The sequence below is a fragment of the Homalodisca vitripennis genome, chromosome 2, assembly GCF_021130785.1.
Source record: "Homalodisca vitripennis isolate AUS2020 chromosome 2, UT_GWSS_2.1, whole genome shotgun sequence".
Taxonomy (NCBI): Eukaryota; Metazoa; Arthropoda; class Insecta; order Hemiptera; family Cicadellidae; genus Homalodisca; species Homalodisca vitripennis.
The window spans coordinates 218,247,362-218,262,930 of record NC_060208.1 but is presented as its reverse complement, the minus strand read 5'-3'; the positions used below and the strand labels follow the sequence as shown (position 1 = coordinate 218,262,930).

The 15,569-nt window shown below is 31.0% G+C and overlaps 1 protein-coding gene across 1 annotated transcript; it reads right to left on the bottom strand.

Moving 5' to 3' along the window:
- Positions 1-13,935: 13,935 nt before the first annotated feature.
- On the bottom strand, positions 13,936-14,730 carry LOC124355999. The gene has a single exon (XM_046807144.1). The coding sequence runs from the start codon at positions 14,728-14,730 to the stop codon at positions 13,936-13,938; it is 795 nt and encodes a 264-aa protein (XP_046663100.1).
- Positions 14,731-15,569: the final 839 nt, after the last annotated feature.

Here is a 15,569-nt window from a genome sequence, read left to right as displayed (position 1 = left end):
GTTCTTTAATTGCTTTCTTCGTATCTTTATATTCTAACACCTCTGCAACATCTTTCGCCTTAAACCAAAATTCATTATTTTCGTCAACAAATGTTAAAATTTCTTTATTATTGAATTTGAGTAGATTCACAACTGACTCCATTTAGATAGAAAAAAAATTTAACTAGTAATTTTTATTTTGAGAATAAAGCCCAGATTCATTAACGAAAACAGTGTTATTTTGGAAGTTTGAAGGTAAGCTATTTATAGCCCCCCTTATATTTAGATTAAAATAGAAGTTTTTATCATCTTCGTCAACGTTTATTCTGATCGTTTGCATAGTATTTTCATATTCTAGAATTTTTGCTACGTCTTTAGCCTTAAACCAGATCACATTGTTTTCGTCAACAATCGTAAAGATATGTTTGTTATTGAATTTTAGTTGATTATTAAGTAGGTCTACAACTGACTCCATTTAGATAGAAATAAAATTTAACAAGCAATTTTTATTTTGAGTATAAAGTCCTGATTCATTGATGAAAACAGGGTCAGGATGAAGATTTTGAAAGAGTCGCGATTCGATACCCTTGTCAGAATCTATGTTTTCAAAGCTTTTTTTGTATTTTTCTTTAACATTGTCTTTATTCGTATTTTTTGTGAATATTTGTGAGGTGGCCCTCGAGGGCTACCTTATCTTTTAGATAAAAGTATTGGTATTTATCATCATTATCAACTCGTTTTGAAAGTTTGAAGGTAAGAACGATTCGTTCCCCCCTTGATTCATCATTCTTTCGACAATCTTAAATATATTGTTGTTTTACTCTCATTATTTATTAAATTTCCCTCAGAGTCTTGTATAGTTAGAACGATTTTTTGAATTCTTTTAATATTTTTTCTAATTGGAATATAATCGATTTCATTCGGTTTTTCACTGATTTTTGATCCATAAGCAACATTTGGGAAAAAAGTGTACAAAATTTCAGATTCTTTGTGTAAATGTTCGGTATGATTTTCAAAACTAGGTTCAACGAGATTACAATGTACTTCAATTACATCAAACGGTCTAAATTTTGGCGTTTTATTTCCTAAATATACCTGATTTGGCTCAATAGTTTCTTGAACAAACCCTAACAAATCTACAATAATTGCTGAAAACATTATTCTTACTGGTGATTTTATTTGAATTTTATTAGAGAGATAATTTTTTTGCATTTCAAACTTGTTTTCGTCAAAGTTTAAAGATTTATCTGATTGTTTGAATGTTTTTAGATAATTTATAAGGGAATTTTTTATTTGATCGAAAGTATAATATCCTTTGTTTAAACCATAGTATTTTGTTATGTTCTTCTCACTAAATCCTATGCAATAAGGAGAACTTTCACTAATATTTATTACAAAATTGTCAGAATAAAAACCGCTTAAACCGATAAAATAATTTGATTCTTCCTCTAAGTGTATAGGATGTTCCAAGTTTAAAACTAATTTAGAGCTTTCTGAAGTCAACTTGAACAGCTTCATTTTCGCAAGCGTTGCTTCAAGATGAAAATCTTCTATTTAAATGGAGAAATTTTTAAAGCAAAAAGATCAGATAAAACTTCAAACGTTTGAAGAAAATAAGAAAGATCAACCAATCAGATTGTTAATTGTTGGTTCAAGTGGATGTGGAAAAACAACTTTATTATTGAATTTTATCTACAATAGGTTGATTCCTTATTCCAATTTGTATGTTTTTAGTAAATCTTTAGAACAAGACGCTTATAAAAAATTGCAAGAGAGATTTGAAAATATTGAGAAAAACTTAAGCAAAAAGGTATCACATTTTTATAATGCCTCTGAGGACATAGTTCCATTAAGCGAGTGTAAACCCAATTCGTTAATCGTTTTTGATGATTGTATTTTGGAAAATCAGGACGTTATTAAGGAATATTTCGTTATGTCTCGTCACAAAAACATATCTTGTATCTATCTTTCCCAATGCTTTTCAAAGGTTGATAAACAAGTTATAAGAAATAATCTGAATATGTTGTGTATTTTTAAGCAAGATGATCACTATTCGAGAAAGATTTATAACAATTATGTGGGATCTGATATGAGTTTTAACCAATTTAATGAGCTGTGTGATAAAATTTGGAAGGAAGACTACGGATTTTTAACTATTAATCTAACTTTGAAGCCTAAAAATGGTAAATATTTGAATAAATTTTCTAATATAAATGCTGCTCAGTGGTCTGGCAAATCTACTTGATAAAATATTTGTTACAATTATTTTTACATTATCTTTACTTTTTATTTACATTATGAAAACAACTGAAAAACGGTAAATCTGTTCACGTTTTTACGTTCCACGTTCACGTTTTTACGTTCCACGTTCACGTTTTTACGTTCCACGTTCACGTTTTACGTTCCACGTTTCGTGTTCCACGTTTCAAAATTTTCCTAAATAAATGGTGAACGTAACTTCTGAAGAAGCGAAAAAACTTGATCAAATCGAAAAGAAATTAATCAAAGAATTTAAAGAACAGATTCGAATTGATGAAGAAGAACAAGAACTTATTCAAAAAATTAATCAACCTGTAACTTCTGCAATAAAAAATGTTGAGGGCAAAATTGAAAATGTTTTAAGCGATAATCAAAATTTAATGAATTTGGTTCCAGTTGTACGACAATTTGCCGATATTTCGATTCCAGAATCTGAGTTTGAATTGCCAAAATTACCATCTTCAACACCATTTAGACCTCGAATCATTGAAGACTCTACCATAGTTGAACCAATAAGTCCTGGAACAACGGATATAATAATTGGTGAAATTGGTAAAAAATTTCTTCCTAGAGCGAAGGATGATAAATTTGGTTTGTATTGGGATAGAAAAAAGAAAAGTTTTATGATTGGAAATTTACCCGTTAATTTTGAACAAAATGATATAATTATTAATGAAAAAATGTACGAAGGTACTCAAGGTTTATGGAGATTATTAACAGACAATGACGTTCCAAAAGATAATTTATATTCTGAAGAAGATTTGAAAAAGTATACAGAAATTTTATGGGAATCTGACTCAATTTACAAAAATAATGATCCATCTACTAAGAAGCCTAAGTCAAGTAGAGGTAAAAAATATATCAATTTGATTAAACCAATTTGGGAAAAACGAATCGAAGGATCAGGTGTAAGAAAATACAATGATAATAAGATTGAGTACAGATATATCGACGATTTGACAAAACTCGATGGAATTATAAATTATATTTATGCTCAAGAGAAGGCTGGAAACAACAATTTTTTGAACGAAAAGAAAGCGATTAAAGATTTTATTTCGAACAAACTTGATGAATTGATTGAAAAACCTGATGGAATTAAATATTTAAAGCGAGTTTTGCCAGCAATAAGTTCATCTATGATTGAAGGTAGCGGACTTTTGAATGATTTTATCAACAATTTACCTTTTGAATTACACGTACCAACTTATCAGTATCTGGGGCCTGGCACAAAACTCGAAAAAAGACTACAAAGAGGAGATCCTGGTATAAATAAATTAGATCAAGCTGCTATGGAACACGATATTTTTTATGCAAAACATAGTGACACAAATTCCAGACATATAGCAGATAAAGTTTTGCAAGATAAGGCAATGGATAGATTTTTATCAAAAGATGCTAGTTTAGGTGAAAGATTTGTTGCACTTCCAACAGTTGGAGCAATGTTTTTGAAGAGAAAACTAGGAATGGGAATTGAAGAGAACTTGAAATTTTAACTATATAAATGGAGGTGAACGTAAATTTCAGCAAAAATCAGAAAGAAAAAATAAAATCCGCTTTTAAGAAAAAAATACCCGTTAGTATTCAATTTAAAATAGATCAACTAAAAAATGGCGAAGATAAGATATTTTTAACAAATAGACAATACAATAAACTCGAAAAACATAAGAAAAACAATAAAGGAACCAGAATAGAATTTTCTTATAATCAGTTGAAAGAACTTAAAAATGGTGGACTTTTGAAAGATTTATTAGATTTTGGAGAAAATATTCCAGTTGTTAAAAATGTTGTTCCTTATGTTCGTAAAGCTGCTCCAATCGTTAAAAAAGATGTGATTCCTATTGTTCGAAACATTTTAAATTGGTTAGATAAAGAGTTGGAAGATGTTACAGGATCTGGATTAGATGAAAAAACTTTGAATTACGTGAAATCAAACATTAAAAAAAATTTGAACCCTTAACATTCGGAGAATTGGAAGAAATCTGCAAAAATATTAAACATTTTAGAGGAATTTTCATGAGAGATACATTACCCGAAAAAGTTAAGAAATTTGAATGTGGAATTGTGAATTTAGACTCGATTATGGGGAGTGGAACGCATTGGGTTTGTTATTATAAAAATGATAAGAATGCATGTTATTTTGATTCGTATGGAAGAATTGAGGACAAACCACCTATAGAATTGATTAAATATTTGAAAAAATCAAGCGTCTACTACAATGATTCTCAGATTCAAGACTATAAAGATCCCCCAATTTGTGGTCATTTATGTGTTTTTGTTTTGAATGAACTGACTGATGGTAAAGATTTTAAAGAAGTTGTCAACAAATTATTGCTTAATAAATATGGATTCGCAAAATATTTTTGATGTGTTCGGAACGCAAATTAGAACTGAAAATATTCGAAATAATGTCAATTTTGATAGTTTGAGAAATGAGTTTGATAACAAGTTAGAAAATTTATTACAAAACCTTCCAGATTCAGATATGTTTGCTGTCGAGATTGAAGATTTTAAAGCAGAATATGATAACAAACTTGCAAATTTCATGAGTTCAAATGAAGTTGCTGATAAAATAAAAACTTTGGAAAAAGAATTTGATGATGGTGTAAAAAAATTATTTACCAATTTAATGTCTCATATCGAAAAAGCTGATAAAATTACTGAAGCGATCAAAGTTGAAAAGAATTATGTTAGTTTGGCTAATAAGAAAAGAATTGTCGGTGTTCGACCTGGTATTGACAAACATGATGTTGTTGTTAAAGAACAAATTTTAAAACCTCTAAAATTATCAGAAAACATCGATATTGTTGATTTACATGATCCGAATGTTAAAAATGCCTTAGATTTTAAAGGAAAAAGAATTAGCGGTGTTAGTAAAGGAATTAATCCATTTGATGTTGTTGTAATGATTCAATTAGAAGATCCTATTAAAATGTTTAATGAACTAAAACAAAATTATGAGAATCATAAACAGCATGTTAAAGATTTTACAACAGAAGTCTATGACAAGTTAGAAGCCAGAAATAGAAGATCAGTAGACGATGTTGGTGAAATTAATGAAAAACTTACTAATTTTAAAGAGTCTTTTGATAAGTTTAGTTTAGATGCTACGAAAACTTTTGAGAATATTGGTCATAAATTTGTTGAATACAATGATTCTTATGCTGTCAAATTTCAAAAATTAGAAAAAAAACTTAATAATATGGAGGAAGATCTTACTGAAATAGGTATTCGCGTAGGGTTTTATGCATGATAAAATTTCCTTATATAAATGGCGCTCATATATTGTGTGAGATGTAAAGAAAAAACTGCAACAAATGGTATAAAATACTATGCAAACATCAATGGAGTTAAAAGAGTTTCTGGAAAATGTGCTGAATGTAACGCAAAAAAGAGCCAATTTATAAAAACTTGAAATTTTTTCCTAATAAATAGAGATGGCGGGACATTACAGTGCTTTCGATCTTTTTATCATGCAACACGAAAGAGATTTGAAAAAAGAACATTGGGATGACATTTCTCAAAAATATGAATTATCCGAAGATATGATGAGATTATACGTAAACAAATTGAATTGGTATAACATTGCAAAATATCAAACTTTATCATCAGAGTTCATTCAAGAAAATATACATTATCAATTAAAAGATCATATGTCTGTTCTTTGTCTCTATCAACACTTGAGTCTAAAGTTTTTGGATGAAAATAAAGATACAGTTGATTGGAACAATATTATAGATAGCGGTTACTATCCTGTGCAGATTTTATTGAAATATGTGGCCGAAATTGCAAAATTTAAGGAAGAGAATCCTGAATATGACGAAGTAGATCATTAAAAAATGACTCTAATTTATATCTTTTCTTATAAAAACGTACATTAGATCGATGAAAAAATGATATCTTTCTTATACATGATGTTTAAATTTTCTCTTATTAAATGGTGGACTACAGAAAGTATGCTAGTGATATTGAAAGGGCGGAGTTTAAAAATTTCTATCCAATTAGTAAACAACATTTGAATGAACCGAATAAAAGAACTGAGTTTAATATTGATTTTGGAGATAACTTTTGCTCGTCTAACTTCCAGTTTTATATTTCTGGAACTTTAACAAAACAAGATGGTCAAGCATATCTTGGAACTGATAATGTTAGATTAATCGATAATTTTATACCGTTTTTATTTTCTAAGATTGAAGTAAGAAAACACAATAAATTGATAGGAGAAGTCGAAAACTGTGGCCAATTAAGCACTATTAAAGGAACCATTTGTTATTCCAAAAGTGATGTATTTTCAAACAGTTTTGAATCAACTTTTAAATTTGGACAATTTGAAGCGGTCGGTGATTTAGCACATTTCGGCTTAGGATTTTTTGAAAATGTTACTATTCCGATCTATAAAGGAGGATTTTATCTAAGTTTTATAAGAGCAGAAGACGATGATGTGATTCTGAAGACTGCAACTGGAAATGTTATGCCTGTTGATGGCAAAATTACAATTAACGAGTTTTTCATTAGAGTTCCGATGATTGATTACAAAACCACGAGTAAAATTAGGTTGATTGATGAAATTATAAAATCTCAAAACATCACGTTTAATTTTCTAGATTGGCAATGTATTGAACAAAAAGGTATTTCCGGAACAACTTATTCGTTCGATATCACAAATATTTATAGAAATATCTTCAATCCCAAGTTCGTTATCATTGGTTTTCAAACAGATAGACAGAATAATCAAGAAAAAAATCCTTCAAAGTTCGATAGTTTGGATGTAAAAAATATCAGAGTAAAATTGAATGGTTCTTATTATCCAGATGAATTACAAAATTTAAACATTTCCGGTGGTCTTTTCAGAATCATGTATCAGATGTATCAAGATTTTAAGAAAGTTTACTACAAAAATATGGAAATGTATTACAACCCCAAAGAATTTATAGCAAATAGACCCATTTATGTCATTGATACAACAAAGAGTTTGACAAATATTTCTAGTTCAAAGAACGATATAATTATCAATATGGATTTTCAAAATGCTGTTACAAACGCGATTTGTTATGTGGTTGTGGTTTCTGAGAAATTTTTAGCCTATGATGTGATTAAGAACGATATTAGAGAAATTCAGTAGTTAATGATGTTCATATTGTTCTCTTTCATTCCTTCTAAAACTTTAAAAATATACTCTTTCGCTGATGAAAAATCTCGATTTCTTCCGTAATAATCTTTGTAATCATAGACAAAATATCCTAAATAGTTGAATAATAAAATAAAATCATTTCTTTTTATCTCGGTAGTTGAAATATAAACATAAACATTTGCGCTGAAAAATTTATATCTCGGCAGACTTAGTTCCATAGCTTCCATTTATTCTTTTTGTAAATGGAAGAGTATAATGCCAACTGTTACAAGTGTTATAATAGAGGAGAAATTATTGATAAAAGATTAGTTTGTAGAGATTGTAATTTAATTTTGTATGAAAGACCTAAACCTAAGAAATTTCGAAATAAGCTAACACATTTGAATAATCTGCTTAGAAAATTACAATATGGAGATAAGAAGCAAACAAAATTTGTCTCAGAATTTAGAAAAAAGAACAAAAATTTTTACTTATCTCTTGGAACCGTTGACAAAATTATTTTCCTTTTCAAAGAATACATTAGGTTTGTAGGTTTAAATACACACGTTTATTATGAGAAGATTTTACCTATAATCTTTCACTATTTAGACATTGAATTTGACTACGATTTTAAACCTGAAATCTTTGATGATTTTATAGTACATTTGGAGAAAGTAAATGAAGAACCTCGTGAAAAGAATGCGGTTTTACTCACATTCTCCCCGACTTCTCGAGTGATTGTTAGCAAATTTCATTATTTCCGTTTATAGATTTTTTATTAAGATTTCTGGATTTTTTCATTAAAACAGCTTATAAATGTAGAAGCAAACATTGAACAGTAAAACAGCTAAAGATTCGGTTATTTAACATTCGTGATTTCTTAGATTTGTTTATGGTTCAATGGACAGTATTTTACATTCGTGGTTTCCTGTTAGATTTCTTAGATTTTTTTATTGTTCAATGGACAGTATTTTACATTGATTTTCTGACTGTCCCAAAAGTGGTCTAGGAACCCCTTACTGTTTGATTTTACAGATTCGTTTATTGTCCTTTAAACAGTATTTTCCGTTGGTTTTCTGTTTACTCCAAAAGTGGTCTAGAACCGCCATATTCATATCTACTTATATATATATATATATATATATATATATATATATATATATATATATATATATATATATATATATATACAAAGAGTAAGAGTGAGCGGCCAAAAACAGATTGTCTCGCCGGGACCCGCTATAACAGTTTGGAAGTCGATAAAGAACTTCATCCTAAAACAGGAATAAAATGACCTCTCGTCCTCTTATTGGAACGGTGCGGTGTGGATTTGTCCAAATAAAACTTTTTATATCTTCGACTATTTTTCCTCCAAACCGTTTATTTGAATAGATACAAAGAAAAGTGTTCACTCTTCAGAATCTGTTAATGCCGTTATTTAAATATAACACCCTTATATTTATCTAAGAGAATAAAGTTAAGTTTATATACAGGTGGTTCAAATCTAATTTGTCACCATTAAATTATAAAAGTGTAACAGAATTTCAAATTTCATCCTCATCACGTGTAACACAGGATAGAGACACTGTTACACACATTTAGCCTGACTGTATTGGCAGATATTTTCAGTTTACTGGGAAAAAGTTGGGGCTCCACACTTTATTTAACTATTATGAGAGAATACAAACTTCAAGAAGGTATATGATGCGTACTTATATGGTATGCACAGTTACTAGACATTTATAGATTTTTTCGGTAAGGTATATCAATTAAACTAGTGATCAAAGTATTCAAAGAAAACAACAATATAATTAGCATTTGAAACTCTAACTCTTCTGTATGAAAGTAACGAAATTGTTAAATTGCGTTAAAACTGGAATGAACGTAACAATTACATAGCTTAAAGTTAACATTTTTTCATTATTAGCTGAGGTTGAGCGTTGCTTATTACTCATGGAGCTGGAACAATTTCATTTATGTCTTTCTGTTTGTCTGTCTGCCGCACAATATATCGGAAACGAACTAATCTATAGTCTTAACATTTTGTAAGAAGCTGAATTTATATATTTGCATGAATGTGTTCGATGGTGGTGCATGTGTGGTGCATGGGATTTGGTTGAGGGCTATCAAATATTTTTACATCGGTCTTATTGATAGAAATGAGAAAACAGCAGAAAAAAATTTACAATCTGAGTACGACCATATGAGGATTTACCATGTGACTTCTAAGTAAAAGAATAAATAATAGAAGTCGATGTTCAAATTTCTTGATATCATTTCATTCAAGCTCACTTTTGCGTTGTACTTGCCTAGCTCACGGGAGCTTTTATTATTTAAAGACTCTGCTATGAAATTTAGTTTTATGAAAACAATTGTGAATTTATTGTGTAACAAAAAAACTCCAGAAACACTTCAGCTGCAGACATTTCATTTTGCATGAAACTTCATTTCTACGTAGACAAGAATGAGTTCTATGATGGTGCATGACAAACCAGGAATTTGGCTGATCGTCTTTAAGTGTCAATTACTAATTTTACACAATATATCTTATATCTCTAGGGAATATATAAATATCACATACTTCCTTTTCTATGTGATATCGGTCAGCCAAGCTCACAGCTTAAAACTAAATGAGCTGTGGGTTTTGAATTTTTCCATGCAGGCCAGGCCTTCAACACGTGTTTTGGCGTACTGCTATCTGGTTTAAGGGGAGCATTGAACAAAATTGTTAGATATGCACCCTACAGAATGTAAGCACTGTGCCCGGGAATGTAAACTCTGTGCGTGTGAATGTAAACATTCGCCTGGATTCACACCAGGTGTCTTTTGTTTCTCAAGTGCCTGGTTAAAGAGTTGCTTCTCTCGTTACACCATTGTGTTTATACAGCACAATAACAAACTGTAAATCGTTTTTAAATATTCCAGGACAATGAAAATTGTTCACATCCAATATTCTTTGTTTTCAAAAAATTAAAAAAAAGTTTATTTCGGTATTAGCAATTATGGTAATACTAAATTTCATTATTGTAATTGTGAAGAAATATCGTGTAATATTTACCAAAAGGAATTACACAATAGATGCTATTGTGTATTCTATTGAAACACTTGCCATTTTTATATTTGTTTTATTTATGGGTTTTAATATAATATATCGGTGAAACAAAACTGACATGTACACAAACAAATGTATATTAGGTGCCGTAGGATTTCTAACTGAAGTGATTTAAAATTAGAATATATTATTTGGCTTATTGACGTTTCAAAACGTTTATGATACCCTTGCTATTATAACTGAATGAATTTTGAATGAAAAATTTCTTTATTGTTGTCAGTTGTACACTTTACATACAGTAGATCTTAACCTAAAATCAACAATAAAGCCCGAGGTAACAAAATACCTGTTCGGGAATTACACTAGTACACATAAAGAAACAGCAACTCGAAAAAAAGGACTGCCCTACCAGATCCTCGTAATGATACACTCTAAACAACTATAACTAGATTAACTTCTAAAAAAAGTAACATAAAACGGAAATATATGTGAAATGTTGATCAGATTTTCAAGTAAATTATAATATAAAGTTACAATTTAAAAGTGTAATGATCATACTATAGTGTTGTAAAACCTGTCTACATCTTCTTCCAATAACAAAACATGCCGAAGCATTTTAACAAACTTATTTTTAATTTTACATTTTCTTAAATATTCTGGTAAACAATTAAAAAACTTTGGTCCTAAAAAAAGATAGAATTTTTTAAACAAGGTTAGATGGGGTCTCGGAACTTGAACGTTTATTCTTCCCTGACTATAATGTGAATTTGCATTGTAAAAACTGCTGCTTTGATTATAAAATGATTTTAATACTTTATAGATATACAGATTTTTTATCGGTAACACATTTAAATCTCTAAAAATTGGAGCTGAACTCTCCATTTTATTCTTAAATTTTATTATTCTTATGAAATGTTTTTGCAGAGTAACAATTGGTTTGAGGGTTGTAATATAAGTTCCTCCCCAAATTTCTAAACCGTATTCAATTTTAGAATTTATAAAGGCAAAATAAACTTGTTTAAGCAATCCTGTATAGCATACCGTTCTAAGAGAATAAAAAAGTCTAACATACTTCACTAGTTTAGACTTAACTTCAGCTATATGAGATTTCCAATTCAACTTTGAATCTACCAGTAATCCAAGATACTTAATACTATCAACCTGTTCTAAGTTTGAACAATTACACACTATATTATTATTAGAATGACAACTCAAAACATGGTATTTAACAGGTGAAATAAAGGATACTTTTCTACATAAGTTAAATAATAAGTATTTGGTTTTAGGGCTCATTACCATGAAATTATTAGAAAACCACCATCTTAAAGCATTTACATCATGTTGCATACTCAGTTGTACTTGTGCTAGTGAGTCTGCTTTATAAAATAAAGCAGTATCATCCGCAAATGCTACAATATTGCCCTTGAAATTACCATTGCACAAATTATTAATATAAATTAGAAAAAGAGGGCCAGACAAAACTGATCCTTGGGGTATCCCTATACCTAGTTTACCTACTTCACTGAAAGTTTTATTAGCTCTAGTTACTTGGGTTCTATCTGTCAAATAAGAACAAAACCATTGCAAAGCAATTCCCCTGATGCCTGCGTCATGCATTCTATTTAAAAGTACTCGATGATCCACTGTATCGAACGCCTTCATGACGTCGACAAATAGTCCAGCGCACACTTTTCCTTCATTCATGCCTGTGTAGACCTGAGACATGAAGTCCAATAAGGCAGCACTTGTATTTAACTTACTTTGGAACCCATACTGTTTTTTACTATAAAAACTATGTTTTGTAAGAAAATTCACTAGCCTCACCTTAACAACTTTTTCGAGTATTTTAGAAAATATTGAAAGTAACGCAATAGGTCGATAGTTGCCAGGATCTGATCTGTCATTTTTTTTGAAGAGTGGAGTGACTACCGCATGTTTTACAATTTTTGGGAACTCTCCTGTCGACAAGCTAAGATTTATCAAATAAACTAGCACGTCTGTAATTGATTCGGATATTTCTTTAATGATAACAGGTGTAATATTATCAAAACCAGGAGCTTTGTTATTTTTTAAAGATTTTATTATATTGCTTATTTCTTTGTTATTAGTCGGATACAAAAACATCGAGTCTTTTATTGCCACAGTATGGAAGATATTTTGGTGACAACTATTCATACGAGTGGGATTGGTGTTTTCTGCTTATATTGTTTGTCTCAGGTTCACTGCAATTGAACAAAAGAAATTATTCAAAATGTTGGACACCTCTTTCGGGTTTGAAGTTGTAATATCATTGTGGTTTTTCACCAGAATTACACCTGAGTTTTTAACTTTATCCCCTACTAATTCCTTTATAGTTTTCCACTGTTTTTTGTATTGGTTTTATTTGACTCTATAACATGTGAATAATGCAATTGTTTAGTGCGCTTTATTTGGTTTTTTAAACTGTTGTTAATAATCCTGTACCTATTTCTTAAATTCACATCATTAGGCCGCTTAACAACTTTTTTGTACAAATTATTTTTTTCTTTAACGGCTTTTACAATACTTGCATTGATCCAGGGTTTTAAAAACTTATTACTAACGTTTACGTAATTCGTAGAGACTGAAACATAACTTTGAATTTTAATCAGGAACATTTCAAATGCATCGGATATTGAAGTACAGTTGTATATTTCCAACCAGTTTTCTTGGCTTACAAGTAATTTAAGTGTATTTAAATTTACTGAAACATGTTCAAAACAGTTTTTTGTTATACGTGATATACAATTATTTTTAATATTTAAACCCAAAACTGTCATCCAATGATCGGTTATATTTATCTTCAAAACTTCTGCTGTGTACTTAACAGAGCTATCAAACTTACTTCTACAAAAAACATGGTCTATACAGGTTTCTGAATGATTATTTATCCTTGTGGGTTCATTGACAAGTGAGTTGAGTCCATGACTTGCCATTAAAATTAAATAGTCCTCTACACTTCTAATAGATGTATCCAACAAATTAATATTTAAATCCCCTTTCACTATGAAATTTGCAGATTTTATACCGCTTAGTGTGTTTTGAAATTCGTCATTAAACATATTGTTTGAGAACGCCTGTAATCTGTAAACTGCTAAAAGATCAACAGCTATGCCCCGTTCAAGTTTGAAGTGAAGGTGTACGACATCTGCCGTCGCCATTGTTGTTTTAACCTGACGTACACAATTCAATTGGTCGGATACAAAAACCGCCACGCCCCCCGCACGGTACTTATTATTACATTGAACATTTAACAAGAAAGTAGGCAAATTGTACTGACCCACCTCACTGTCACTTATCCAAATTTCTGTTAGTACAATAATGTCAGGCTTTCTTTTCAAACCTTCAAGAAACACTAAAAAATCGTCAAAATTAGACCTTAAACTACGGATGTTTTGATGTACTATTATTAAATCTGAACTATCAATAGTAGTAAACAAACTATTTTTAAAACTTGTTTCTTTTAAACTATTCATTTAGGTGAACATGATGAACTGTTTGTACTGTTGTCTGTGAGGAGTTAGTTACCTGGAGCTTGAGGCGAGCCTGTTGCTGCCGGCAGCTTCCTCAGCTTCTCCACGTCGTTCCAGTTGCTCACTGCTGACACCTTGTCACCTTCTGATGGTCGGACCAGGATCTTGCCGTTCCGTATCCAGACGAACGTGAATCCTTTTTCTTTCTTGATCGATCGTACTTCGTTGAATATCCGCCGTCTTGTAGGAGTAAGGCTCTCATTTATATAGATGACACTTGCTGGGCTTGGGAAATCAATGTCAGACGTATTCAGATTTCTCTTGACTCTCCTTTTTTGTAGAAACTCTTCCTTGACTGTTCTTCTTGTAAACTTCACTACGATGCCTCGGGGTCTTTCGCCACTTTTCCCTCCAAGTCTGTGGCAGACATCCACCATCTCTTCCTTTACTTGTATGTTTAGACTGTTTCCGACTTGTTGAACTAGACTGAAAAAATTTTCATTTTCTTTCTCAGGAACCCCATGGATTTCTATTGTATTAAGTCTAGAGTATTGCTCAGCTTCGTCTTGACGGGCTTCCAGCTCAACAATTTTAATTTGCAGCCTTTTATGTTCGAACAAAAGTTGTTCATATAAGTCTTTATACCTGTTCAAAGCCTCAGACTGTGAATCCACAGTTTTTCTTAACTCGGAGATAGTTTGATGGCAGAGTTCGATGGATTTTCCAAGTTCAAGTTCAAGTTTTTTAGTTTGATCTTTGTTTTCTTGTCTCATCTCGTATAGTAGCTTCATGACGTCACTTATGTCTGGTGAACTCTTCTCCAGCTCGGATTCCACTTGCATACTTGTTCTACGAAGTCTACTGCATTGTGTACATCTCCAGATTTGATTTTCCTTCTGAATAAAATCAATATCATCCTTTGACATCCCTGCACAAGCTCCATGAAATCTGTTTTTGCAGTCAACGCATTGTACTTTCAGACTATTTGCCACAACTTTTTTAACGCAAACTCCACATTTATCCGACATGATAACCATTATTCGAAAAACAACGCACTTACACTTTTTACAACACCACAAAAAACAGTAGTAACTCAGACAACAAGTCACATTAACAAAAGTTAACCTGTACACACGCTTGTTAAAACATACCGCTCTGTGTTTCACTAGGTTACTTCAGATAAGGAACTGATAAGAGGCAGACCGTCCGTTCCCTTCGAGCTCTGACGCATAACTTTGCAGGTAAAGCTACTTGCTGGAATTACACCTGGAAAATGTAGGTGATGGGAGATGGCGAGTGAAAGATAAGAGGAGACGGGTTAGAGCACACTCAAAGCTCTCCCTAATAGAGAGGCCTCTCTCCTCTCTCTGTTGGGGATCAGACGTGTTCCACCTCATTCAAGGACTCCTTGCCAGTCTCAAGTACCATCCGGAGTAGATCATATATCTGAAGTTTCACATTCCGTTGACCAACTCACTTAACATCTCAAATACACATCTCTGAACTTATTCTGTGCCAAATTCTAATCAAGGGCTTTTCCTCATTTTACCTGTTATTTTTTTAAAAATACATTTTTAGTTGTGTGTGCTTATAAAATAATTTTTATCTATCATGGGATTTTAGAAACTGAGATTGACCTGTGATTCAAGGCCTGTCTTGGCTCTTATATATCTCATAATTA

What these genes read in the sequence shown, in the direction of transcription:
- LOC124355999 (XM_046807144.1), bottom strand. Translation starts at nt 14,730, where the DNA reads ATGCAAGTGGAATCCGAGCTGGAGAAGAGTTCACCAGACATAAGTGAC.